The following is a 12887-nucleotide window of genomic DNA, read 5'->3' as shown; positions in this document are numbered from 1 at the left end:
TGAAATATTGGCGAAGGTCAGAAAAACAAAACTTTTTATAAAAACTTGTTACACGGTGAAAATGGGAGCTGAGAAAAACTTAACCTGTTGGGTTGCACACTTACAGCAGCAGTTCAAAGTTTCTGCTTCAATAAAAGATATAAACCTATCCTTTAAGAACATTCACCACTGTTAAGGCATGTAAAGGCATTACATTAATCCTTTTGGGTATTTATCTGTCAGAAATGGACTTAAATGTAATGCTAATACATAATAGGTACAAACTGGTCATTATGTGCTGAACTATTTCTTGGCCTAGAAGCTGCTACAACCAAGCGTAAACTCCAGGAAGTTACTGGGCCTGGCCAAGAAATAGTCGGCCACATAAACACAGTGAATTAGGTAGGTAGGTACATTTGTTTTGTCACAGTATAACAGGTTATATAGTGTAATTGAGTTTGGAACTCCCTTCTGCTACATAGCAGACAATATGAATTAAAATAGACGCAATTGGTGAACAGAAATAAACTATAATCAGTGGAGCAGTGCTGAGGAAGAATTAGAGTTAAAGATCCTGATAGCTTGGGGGAAAAGCTGCTCTGCAGTCTGGTGGTGCGGCAGCAGAAACTTCTATATCTCTTCCCAGAAGGTAGCAGGGTGATCAGGCTGTGGCTGGGTGGGTACTGTCCTTTAGTATCCTTTGGGCTCTGTGTAGGCACCTCACCTCACCGATGTCACTGATGCTCGGGAGATGGGTACGAATGATCTTCTGAGCAGTTTTAATCACCCCCTGCACAGCCCTCCAGGATTTAGCAGGGAATCTTACAAGTGCTAGAAGGTGAATTTTGTTACCTTTGGACAGATGGACAGCTGTTTCACCATTTCCAAACATTAAGCTAAGCTAACTGGCTGCTGGCTGCAGCCTCATTATTACCATACAGATGTGAGAGTGGTATCCAAAAGCATTTTGGAAACGGCTCATAGGTCGAGTTGTTTAAAAAAAAAAAGACGCGAGAGTGGTGTGCCCCTTAAACTTTGCCGACCAGCACACCACCTCATCACCATAAGACGTCCTGTAAGTTTCCACTCAGGGGAAATATTGCACAAACGTGGCCAATCATTGATCAACACCTGTTCATTCTTTACATTCCAGAGTTTATCAAAGGAAAACAATCAGAAAGAAGTTACATTATCCTTTTTAATGATTGACAAAAATTCAACATTAGATATATTAAGCAGAGTATATACAGTATATAATATGGACATTTCAAAAGTCAGAAAGTATACCAGGCTGTTGTAACATTGCAGCAACTTTCACATGGCCACTTGTTTTCCCATTTACCACACATGGATGCACTTTTAATCCCTGGTCTGTGCAGGATTTTACACTTTGCGCTAACATTTCCTTATAAAGTAGGCTGTTTTATATCGAATGTAGCTATAAACTGTGTGTATGCACCATCAGATACTTCAAAATGACTGTAGCTGAACTACAGAGGACCGGAGTCTATGAATAAAATTCACAAAAATATCCACACAGGAGAAGTACTATAGTGGTACTTCTGTGTGAAACAAATATACTTCAAAAGTTACTGTAGGTGAACTACAGAGGCCGGAGTCACAGTAAACTTACATACACGTACATCCATCCATCCATACATACATACGTACATACTTAAACACATACATGCTTATGCTGCTACAACAGTTAATAACAATAACAGAAATACCAGAAACAGCAAAAGTATCAACAACAGCTTGAAAGGAATAAAAACACATAAGTAACCCAGGATGTATTTCTAGACTGTGGTTTTAGTGCTTGTGTTTTGTACAATGCCATGTGCTCGCCCATCCCTAAAGAGCAGTTTTAAAGTATTCGCTCTGCATAGTAGAAAAGTAAAAGTCCTGCCCACAAACCCATTCCACAGTCTGTGGTTTGGTGTGGGAGGGTTGTCCGTGGAATAAAAATATCGTCCAGCCCAGCTCAGCTTTACCTCTTTCAAGAAACCCGGGCTCTTTTTACTGCAACTTCTGCACCATTGTTTTTCCAGGACATCAGATTTTATGGAATGAATGGAAATGTTAATTTCCAGAACAATGAAAAATCACTGAGGCACTGAATGTCTTGTTTCTTGATTTAGAAACCTTTTGTTCTTTATAATATAGTTTTGGTCATTTAATAAGTAAAACAGTTGCTATAGAGAAAAGTGCCTTTAACAGAAAACAAACACACACTCACCGCTGACTAAAATGCCCAAAGTCGGTAAACAAACCAGTGAAAACACAAAAGGTTCCCGTGTAACAGGGGTGATAAAGACTTCACAGCCTGTGTATGAACATTAATTTCACTTTCCTGACAGCTGCTAGAAGGAAAGTGACACCGCACAACAAATAATATAACTTAAACTGGAGAAAGAACCAAACTCATATGTATGTGGCGAGCGCCTGTTGTTCCTTTAATACCTAAATTACTCTTGTGCATGATTAGCCGCTCATTTGCATTTTGTCTTAATTTTTCGCCTTACGTTTTATAACTGCTATGTTTGCACTGTAGCAAGAGGATTTCATTTACTGTACACTACGGTTATACTTTATGTATCTTCTTGCAGCCAAAAAACATATACATATATATTTACCAGGGCCAGATCAATCTGTTAAAGGGCCCTGGGGCAAAATTGAGCTCCCACTTTGCCCCGTTGATAATCCAAACTTACTTTTGACATAAATACAAAATATACAATCCCAGTAAAAATCCATTTAACCTCAAATCTGCACCCACTTTCCAAATAGCATCTTTAGACAAAGGCGAGACGGGAGACCAAATGTAGTTCGATTCCCGCAGGAAGAAGATGCTCCTCTTTACAACATTGGTTTGTTCCAAAATATCTTGTGCAGAAGTATTCAATGTCTTGGATCAGAGGCAATATAAACCAGTTTGCAGTTTATCTGTGAAGACTTGACTCATTGAAACAGTGAGCAGCAGCTACACAACGTGTCACACTTGGTTGTCATTTTTTTGTGGTCAGGAAGTGAGAATTTGCTGTGCATGTCTGTCGTAGGATCTGGCTCCATTCCTCTGTAAAAGTAGGTCTCTCTCCAACCACAACTCAAGCTCAGACATAAATGGGGAAACTTCAAGCATTCCACCTTCACCAGCAGGTACACATCAGAGATTTAGGCTCAACAGGTGGAGACTGAAGAATACATTTCCAGTTTATCAAGAGTCTTTCAGCAGCCCCAATTTCCTCAGCGCCTCCCTGCGCGATGCGTCCGTCGCCCCCCGTCCAGAAAACTGCACAGTGATTCCTTGGGGACGAAACATGGAGCCGGATCTGCCTCTCTCTTTCTTGGGGTCAGGGGACAAGGCTTGCGGCGCTGCTTTCTGGTTAGTAACAGCGCCATGGTAGGAATGCCGAGGAGGTCTTGGGGCCGGCTTTGGGGCTGGAGCTTTGAAACTGGTTCCCGGGTTGTCGGAAGGGCGATTTAACCCAGTGGAGGGGTTGATAGTTCGGCTCCTTCCTCCATAATTGTTAAGCTCAACGGGTAGCGGCTCTGATTTTGCAGGCAAGGTTTGACTCTTGTTAATATGGGAGCTGAGGATGTCGGGAAGGTCGCTCCTGGTCACAGCTACAGGAGCAGGGGTCATGACTTTGGACTTTCCTCCGTAGGTGTTGAACTCGCTGGGGTTAGCAAGTGCAGGCGGGAGGATTTTGGGTTCATGGCTAGTTGGAGAGGTTGCAGGTTCACTCCTGGAGGAAACAGAAGGGTTGACCACAATAGATTTTCCTCCGTAGCTGTTTAATTCCAGTGAGGTGACCTCAGGCGGAGGGGGAAAAGATGCCTTGTTATCCAAAGGAGGTGGATAGTAGTTGCTCTGTGTGACTGCTAGAGGGCTCGGTTGGGGGTTTCTATCTACATGTCTCCTACTGGAATCTGTTTGAACAGTCTCTGGTTTTCTGTTGACATGAATCTGGCTCTGATTTGGTGTCGTAAAATTGGGTTCTGGCAATTTGGTGCTGGTTTCTGTTTTTGGAGGTACACTGATCTCCAGGGATTTTGAACGTTCTGCACCTGTGAGAGGATCCAGAGAGGTGGGGAGCGACATATCCCCGGACATGGCTCGGTGCCTGTTCAGGCCAAGTTTAGACAGGGCCTCTATCCTGGATTTGTCTGGTGAGGGGTCCTTGAAGGAAAAGCTGCGAGAGGGAGTATTTAGAGCCTTCTGGTCCACGGACGACTGAGGATCTTCTTGCAGCAGAGAGTGTGATGATCCCGGTAGGTTTGCCAGCATCTGCGCCCGTCTCTCCTGGATGTGAACGTTAGTCAGTGACTGGTTCTGGTGCTCCTTGTTTCCGTGGATCACACTGATGTTAGGAGGAAAGCGGTTAGGCTTTACAGAGGTAGGAGGACCCTGTTTAACTGGAAGATCAGCGCTGTGGCTCGGTGGCTTTTCAGACTCCAGGCTGCAACGGTGGAGGAGTGAGGTGGGCCTGTAGTCTGAGGTTCCTCCTGCCTGGTTCTCAGCTATTTTTCTGGCAATCAGGACTGGCGTAGGGATACAACCTGGAGGGTGGTAGGAGGAATGGCTGTCTGCCAGCCCATAGCTGCCACTTGGTAGGGGAGGGTTGTACTCTGAAGGCAATCTGTCCACCTGATCACGCCTTGGCTTTGTCTCGTAGTGGCTTTCAGCGGTCCGCACTTTACTCTGAAAATCTGGGAAGAACAAAGGGCAAAGTGAAAATCTGAGAAAGAGTACACCATTTTATTCCTGGCCATTCTGAGGAGAAAAAGTGTTTCCAGAATCCTGGCTATGGCCGTGCATAGAAGAACCAACTGCTGTACGCTACCTGGACTTGGGGGACTGAAGATCGGCTCTTTGGTCTGCACCAAGTCCGGTTCTGGACGGACCAGATCTATAATATCCTGGTCTTTTGGACTAGGAGGTCTGGCCAGTATGACCCCGGGGTTGGGACTTGAGGTTACAGGTCCGTTGACAACTTCAACAAGACCTCTTCTTGTGGTAGGGTTCAACTGCCTGGTCGTCAGATCATTCTCTACCAGACTCTCCTCCAATGAGTCAATGGTCTCCTCAAAGAACTGGAGACACTCCTGCTCTTCCTGGCTCAGAAACCGCAATGCATCATCTTCCTGTCGGAGACAAGAGACAGTAGGAAATTATTCAACATGGTTTGACGATGTACACACAGCGAGGTGCAGACCTGTATGAGTTACATGCACCTTTCTTTATTCATCAAACATTTAATGCTAACTTGTCTTCATCAGGATGTCTGAAGTTGTTTTCAGTTCCTTAATATACAGGACATCAAGTCATGCTACTTATGAATCCCCATTTACCAAGTATAAAACACATCTTTTAAGAATAGTTTTTCACATACAATATTTACTCTTAATATTTACAGAGATAAGGAGAGATTTAAAGAAGTTAATTAAGAGGGAGGCATTTTTGATTTCTAAATTTTAAATCTGAAAAGGGTTAAATTAGGAACTAGACTTGAATCACTGGACCCTTATTCCCAAAATCATTCTTTTTTGAACAGTGTGGTAAAAGAAGCGGAGTTAAGGTCAAGTTTCAAGGCTAGATTACGGGATTGCCCCAAAAGCCAGAGGTTCACCGCATTTCACTATTATACTGCTGCTTCTGCCAAGCTTTCTGTTCTATCACGGTGCAGTTTACTGTAACAACAACCCAAAATTCTTAAATTAAATTTTCCAACAATAGGTCCTTGATTTCACACAAAAAACAAACAAAATGAGCTTCTCTTTTCTACACGGAGACCATCAATTTTGTCGGCTGAAATGCCAACTGTCACTAGCAGATTTGATTAGCTGTAGCCAGCTAGCTTTTTAAGCTAATGTTAGTTAATGGTAGTCAAAAATGCAATCTCCTGCTTAATTTTTTATGTTTCAAGCTGGAAAACGTAATGCTATCTCAGGTAATGGTTTTGACCGCTGTTTTTGCTGATATTGACTGGAGCGTAAACATCCACAAATCCAATAAAGAGCAGGATGGAGCTGTATATTACACAACCTCATGCTACCCTGATAAAGACAGGATAGATAGATAAAATGTTAGGGCAGGGCGTAGTGGAGGAAAGGTGTATGACTTGATTTTATTTATTTAACACAATTTATTCATTTTTGTGAAGCAACAGATTTGACTTTTCTCTTAATCACTGAACCCTATGTTGCTAACTATGACTCTCATACAGTAGTCATGTGTACAGGGAGAACACAGGTCTGTTTGTTCCTGCATCCCAACCCTCCAAACCTCTTTCCCACCCTATATTTAGTTCAAATGCCCCTCTCTTCTGTTGGAGGACTGCCCCTCCCTCCTCGCCTCTCCCCATCTGTGCCTCACCTCCACGGCTACCTGCTAGCTGGCGACTATTGAATTTGCTGCTTCACTTGGTCTTTTTCAGCCCTGATAAAGATCCGAGTTCACCTACTTAAGCCAAACCACATAGGGAACACGTAACATCCTGCAACACCGTCTAAGGGACCTAATTATTAAAGTAGCAGAGCCACAAAGAAAAACATTAGGAGTAAAAGTAAAACATGTAAAACTTATGTATTTAGTATGTATTTACAGTAAAAGCTATTCAAACTGATTAAGCATCTGTATTTTTATGTTGCAGCTTGTTTGGGAAGTTTAAACTTCAGCGATGTAGTCAGGTGAAAAGCTTCTATCTAAAACAAATAAATATAACTCAAGTTCCACTTCCTAGCTTTTCCTGGAACATTCAACCACCTCCGTAACTCGATTCACTGATTGACTTTGGACAAAGGCAGGCTGGCTGTTTCCCCTTGCTTGCAGTCTTTATGCTGAGCTAAGCTAATGCTGCATTCATGTGCTCCTTGGATGGTCTCATTTCCCGAGTTGGGACGTCGTTCTTCCGCCTCTGGTGTGCTTTAAGACGTAATGTGGAAATAACATGGATGCTATTGTAAAGATGTATTAGATTAGCATTATCATTGTGATACAACTATATTGAAGCTTCTATTACATTAAGTTATTGTTTTGTCCCAGAGTTGTTATTGCACCCGTACATTATCTGAATCCACTGAAATATGGCTTATGGCAAATACTGCTAATAAATAACTTAACCCTTATTAATCTAGTTCACTCTACATGGACAGCGAACTATGTGCAATACGTGATTACGTGCACCATTGTTGTTTCTAACCATGTTTCTACGTGTATGACGTCAACAACTTGTGGAGAAAAATTTTCTCCGACTTTACAAGTTGTTGTCCCGACTTCAGTGGGCGTTCACGTAAATTTTCCTAGTCGGGAAATAATTTTTCTGATTATTCCGACACCAAATGAATGCACAATAACCACGTCCTGACTCCAGCTTCGAGTGAGCTTTAGAGGTGCTGGTAGACTAGAGCCAGACTAGCTGTTTCCCCGTTTCCAGTTATGCTAAGCTAAGTTAGCCAGCTGTGGGTGGTAGTTCTATACTTAATGTACAGATATGAGAGTGGTATTAATCTTCTTATCTAACTCGAGTCTACAAGGCAAAGGTAAAACTTTACCTCTGAATATGAGTAGAAGACACATTTCTCACACACACGGACAACAATAAAGTGTATTGATCACAGGTCATGTTTTACTACAATTACAAAGCCACCAGACTGAAGGAAGCTGCTTATTTGAGCTATTTCAAGGTGATGACCTTCCGCTCGTGGTTGACATGGCAAACAGGGTTTTTTGCTGACATAAGTGTTACGAAAAGTGCCACAACAAAGCTACTAAGAGCTTTGTTTTACTTCACACGTACAGATACACAAATAGACCTGCAGCTACACCCAACTGAAACCAATTTGGGATAAACGCCGATCTGCTGGTTTCAGATGGAGTTAAAGATGGTTGTCGTTGTGAAGAACCTCAAGATCTAGAAAACTGCAGTTTAACCGGTTTAGTTGTGTTGTGCGTTCATAATGAATGTCATCCCTAAGGCACGCAAAGGGATTAAGTTGTTAAGCAGGTGTCATTTCTCAGCGTCTGTGATGACTGGGTGCATTGTGTAAACACAGCACAAAGCCTCAGTCAGGGTGAAGTACAGCTTGAATAATCAGCTGTTCGTCTGATACGCTGAGTGTGTTTACTGTGTTTAAGAGGACAATAGAACAAGACTACTCTTTACTCCTGACCGAACAAATCTGTGTAATTATACAAACCTGTGTCCCCACTATAGCACTAGTTTTACTCAGAGTAGTCCAGCGATGGCTTTATTCACATATTCTTATCTGCAATCATCTAAAAGAAGCTTATAGAAATAGTTTGAAGTTTTGGCCTAGAGTTAGTTAGATGAAAAGATCTCTCATAACTTGCAGCAACCAGCTGCAAGTTATGAGAGATAAGCTTAGCTTAGCATAAAGGCTATGTGCCAGAGTGTTTCTTGCCTGGGAACAGAACCTTCTTGAAGTCACTGCTGGTTCACCTCACAAACAACAAGACGGTTTCCAGCTAAGAAATAGCACTGTTTTCAGTCCTAATGCTAAGTTAAGCTAACTGGCTGCAGGCTCTACATATTTAACAGACAAACATGAAGATTGCATTGATTGATTTTCATCTAACAAAGTGAAGAAATCAAGTATGTGTATTTCCCCAAAATTGTAGAACTACCGGTATTCCTTTAATGAACTTTTGGCATCTGAAGAATGCATTTAAAGTTTGATTAATAACTCTGACAGTCAGCTGAGATGTGCCATGTTTATCAGTGCTGCAGAGTGAGTTTTTTCGATGGCCATTTGGTGTTATTGCATTGTTTCAATTTATTGGAAAGATGAATGCATCCTAATAATTTCCCCACCTTCAAATACCCCCTTCAACTGAGCAAATACATTTTTTTATAATTGCACTTTTATAAAACACTGATGCAACGATTGCGAGTTGGTCATAGAGACTGAGGACAAGGTCCAAGGTACAAGGTAGGTTTAATGGTCAAATCATAGGGTTGTGAAATTAAATATGGTTTGTTTGATCTCTGCACTGCTGCTAACTCCTTATAAACATGTTAAAAGTCTTTGTCCATTCCTCTTAGACCAAAAACTTGTTCCTGTCTTGTTAATTATCTTGCGACCCCTCAGGGGGTTCCTACCCCCAGGTTGGGATCCACAGGTATGCCTTTTTTAAAACACATATTTCATGAGCATTATTATAAGCTGGTATCTAATATTTTAAAATAATATTTTTTGTTCCTTCTAAAAAAAAAATCTTTGGTGCTCCAGATCATACGTTTATGTTGGATGTTAATTGCAAGGATCTACGTATATAGATGATGTTTCACAAGACCTCAAGTATATTGACCATAAATCAAGTTTTGGTTAACTCAGTCAAATGGTTTTCAAATACTTACGCCTGACCTGGAGTTTCGGCCAACAACTCCGTTGACCCCGTAGTGGAGCTGAGGGTTAGCCTTTAGACGGCGGTCCATAATGCGAGGATCAGAGGTCAGCTGGCATTTGGACATCTCATGGAGGGTCCGGTGTTCGTGGGCGGAACTACGATAAAACTAGGATCACATCCAGTCTCGCTCTGAAGAATCATCTAATCTTCTTTTGAACAAGAGTCTGGAGACACAGGAGGAACAAGATGTCAAACAACAGGATCCTGTTGGCTTCAACTGACCGCAACTTGAAGGTAAATCAAAGTCAACGCGTTATAAAAAGGAAGCTGCTGCCTTTATCATGACAAGAGGGCATCCTCTGGGGGCTGGAAGTTACTCTAAAGCAGTGGTGGAAGAAATATTCAGATCTTTTGAGTACCAATACAATGTAATGTACAAATACTCCATTACAATGAAAGTACTGATGCATCAGGTATTCCTTTATGTAAAACCTATAATTCAGATAAATGTAGTTGAGTAAAAAGTATAATATTTTCCTCTGAAATGTAGTGAAGTAGAAGTGTAAAGTAGCATAAAATGGAAATACTCAAAGTACAAATAGCTCAGAATGAGTCTTACTTTCCACCACTGCTCTAAAGTTTTCCCCTCAGCATCACAGCAGAGAGACACACCTGTGGGACCAGTTAACCTGGAACAGGGAGCTGCAAAACAGGCTCTTTAAGCCGAAACCAGAGCACACATTCCTCTCTAATGATGTTCTGATAAAAGACTTTAGAAGGAAAAAAAGGTTTGAAGTCAAAAAGCCAAAACTGAGATGCCAAATAAAGTAGAATTGTTGAAACTTTCAGAAGTAGTCTGCAGCCACACAAGCTTCATTCATAACCTTAGAGCAATAAAAATTACTTGGTAAAAATTTACCCAATTTGGGTACTCGGACCGGGGACAACAAAGTAAGTTAAATTTGCTCATTAAAACATTTGATCACCACTCAAACGCAACACAATAGCTTGTTTTGGCCGAGTGTTAGTGGATTTTTTTAATTCACCCAAACTGTAGCATCCTTACATTGTTGGTAGGTCATGAATTAAACCCCAGAAGCTCATTTTACCGTTCAGTTTTTACTTTTCAGTCCTCAATTTAACCATAATTTTTTTTTTTACTCATTTATTATAGCACTGACACAGAGCTGGGTTACCATTGTGTCACTCATCAGACTCAAGAAAATGAGTTACCTTGACTCAGTGTTTTTTAATTTATTTATTTATTTTTGTTCGGCTATTCACCCAAACTAATATCTAATATGTGTTGAATGTGTAATTCTAATCCCTAATGGTCCATCTAACAAAAAGGCTAAGCAAAGCTTGGTATTTTGACACAAGCTTGCCTTACAATTCTCAGAAATTCAACGGAAGCTGTACAAAAGACGTACATATGTATCAAAACTGCAAAAGATACACTTGTTTTTTTAGCTACACAATATTGTGTTTTTTCCAATATATATCTCAGATTTTTTTGGCTTATAATACTTAAAATACTGGATAGTTTTTCCTCTTCAGAACTTAAAAAATAATCAAATTAAATAATCTATGAAGGTAAAATTAAATACCTTGCTTACAGCTCATAACTACTCATAAATACTAATAATAGAAATCTAATCTCTATAGTAGTCTAATATATTGACAGACATAGCCTATTTGGAGTGTACTTTTTATACATTGCAAGGTCTTAACATTGTGCCATCCAAACTAACAGTACATCCATACATGTTGCTGTATTTTTACTATATCACATTATATTTACCAATATATAGGCCTATATTTGTTGATGTATGTTTGCACTGTGAGATAAATGTAGCAGAATTACAACAGTGATTTTTACACATGTAAAACAGCGTTACTTAAGTATCTGCAGGACTATCATGGACATGACATAGAGAATTGTAAAGTAATTTTAAGCCCCATAATTCACTTTACACTTGTACAATGAAAATTCCCAAAATGACTTACCCAACAGCTGCACAGATCGGTATCCACATTTATCTCTGACTTTGTTGTAAATGAATTGTGCTTAAAAAGTCCAGATGCGTTGCGCTCCTGGTGAACTCCGTGTGCGTAAAGACACCACGGCGGCACGTTACGCACCAGTTAAAGCCGCGAAGAGACTCCACCCCCAGCCATCAGGAGGGTGTGTGTGTGTGTGTGTTGTCATTCAGCTGTGTGGAGAAGCGTTGGGAGGTGGCTATAGTGAGTGACACGCTACAAAGTTATTCCACTCACACCCACTTCAGTTTCACTTGGATGTGTTCAGGAACAGAAGGACATTTAAGATGTATCCTGTATTACCATTGGACTGGACACAACCAGAAAATTTCTTATCTTCTGAGCCTATCCAGTCAAATCAAGATGCCAGTCTGAAGTCTTAAAGTCTTGCCACTACTTCTCATTGAGTGATCCCTTTTATTTCTGTTACAGAAATAAAATAATTTTCAAAGAATATATTATTTGTTTACTTCATTATGACCTCTGGACATACAGAGGTCATAATGAAGTAAACTGAGCTTCATCCAGCTTTATGATGACATTCTTTCTATCTATGGCTATAGAAATAGTTCTCTAAAATGTCCCCTTAATATGCCCTTATAATATCTCTATAGTATTTATAATTTTGTGTATTTTTTACTATAGGAGCCTGTGGTTTATTTACAAGCAATTGTAATGTTTTACAGTCTTGACTTTTTCTGTTATTATGAGAAAAGCAAACATTTATTGGACTGTAAGTGAGTTTTATCTATATGTTATTAAAATATGTTCAGTCGGAATGTGTAACCAAGTACATTTTCATGTACTGTACTTGAGTATAAATTTGAGGGACTTGTACTTCACTTGAGTCTTTTCTTTAAATGCCACTTAGGTACTTCTTTCAGGGGGAAATATTGTACTTCTTTTCTTAAGAATTTTTGCAAACCAAATAATTAATCAATTAATGGAGAAAATAATCAGCAGATTGATCCATAATGAAAATAATGAAGTTGCAGTCCGATACAATATATTCAAAATAAGCTCCACCTCAAGAACTACAGCAGTAAAATCCTACTTTTATATTAATGCATGAGCAATAATAATCTACTTATATAAGTATATATAAAAAAAACATTATAACAGTTACAGGGGACTTTTTCTGCAATAAGTAGGCTACTTTATTTTTAATAATTTAAGTACATTTTATTATTTTTTACTGTAAAATATGTTACACATCCACACTGCTTTATATTTATATTTTATATTTGTATATTTGTTATATTTTCTGCTTACCTACTTTCTATTTTTATTTCAATTCATTGAAATATACCTCGATATGCAAGTGAGCAATCTCTAACAAAGAATTTTCCCTCAAGGATCAATAAAGTATTTCTGAGCATGATTCATACTTTTAGCAAAGTAACATTTTCAATGCAAGGTTTTTAGTTGCGTAACAAGAGTGTTTTCACAGTGTGGTATTAGTACTTTCACTGAGGTAAAAAGATTTCTTCCACTG

At 39.8% G+C, this 12887-nt stretch overlaps 1 protein-coding gene across 1 annotated transcript; it reads right to left on the bottom strand.

Moving 5' to 3' along the window:
* Positions 1 to 1159: 1159 nt before the first annotated feature.
* On the bottom strand, positions 1160 to 11509 carry LOC119896015 (proline and serine-rich protein 2). The gene is made up of 4 exons (XM_038709479.1): positions 11360 to 11509; positions 9363 to 9576; positions 4827 to 5127; positions 1160 to 4692 (listed from the first exon to the last, which is right to left on the bottom strand). The coding sequence occupies exons 2-4, from the start codon at positions 9474 to 9476 to the stop codon at positions 3197 to 3199; spliced, it is 1911 nt and encodes a 636-aa protein (XP_038565407.1). The 5' UTR covers positions 9477 to 9576; positions 11360 to 11509; the 3' UTR covers positions 1160 to 3196.
* Positions 11510 to 12887: the final 1378 nt, after the last annotated feature.

This window comes from Micropterus salmoides, unplaced genomic scaffold, assembly GCF_014851395.1.
Source record: "Micropterus salmoides isolate LMB-PRFRI ecotype aquatic unplaced genomic scaffold, ASM1485139v1 Ms_hic_scaffold_9, whole genome shotgun sequence".
NCBI lineage: Eukaryota > Metazoa > Chordata > Actinopteri > Centrarchiformes > Centrarchidae > Micropterus > Micropterus salmoides.
Note: the sequence above shows the minus strand (reverse complement) of the source record. Positions and strands in the feature narration are given on the sequence as shown.

Bases quoted from the DNA above. Each gene is read 5' to 3' on its own strand.
- LOC119896015 (XM_038709479.1), bottom strand. From the start codon at position 9,476: ATGTCCAAATGCCAGCTGACCTCTGATCCTCGCATTATGGACCGCCGT. The intron at 5,128-9,362 runs GTAAGTATTTGA...TGTCTCCGACAG, and splicing joins GCCGAAACTCCAGGTCAGGC to GAAGATGATGCATTGCGGTT. The intron at 4,693-4,826 runs GTAGCGTACAGC...TGTTCTTCCCAG, and splicing joins CTTCAGTCCCCCAAGTCCAG to ATTTTCAGAGTAAAGTGCGG.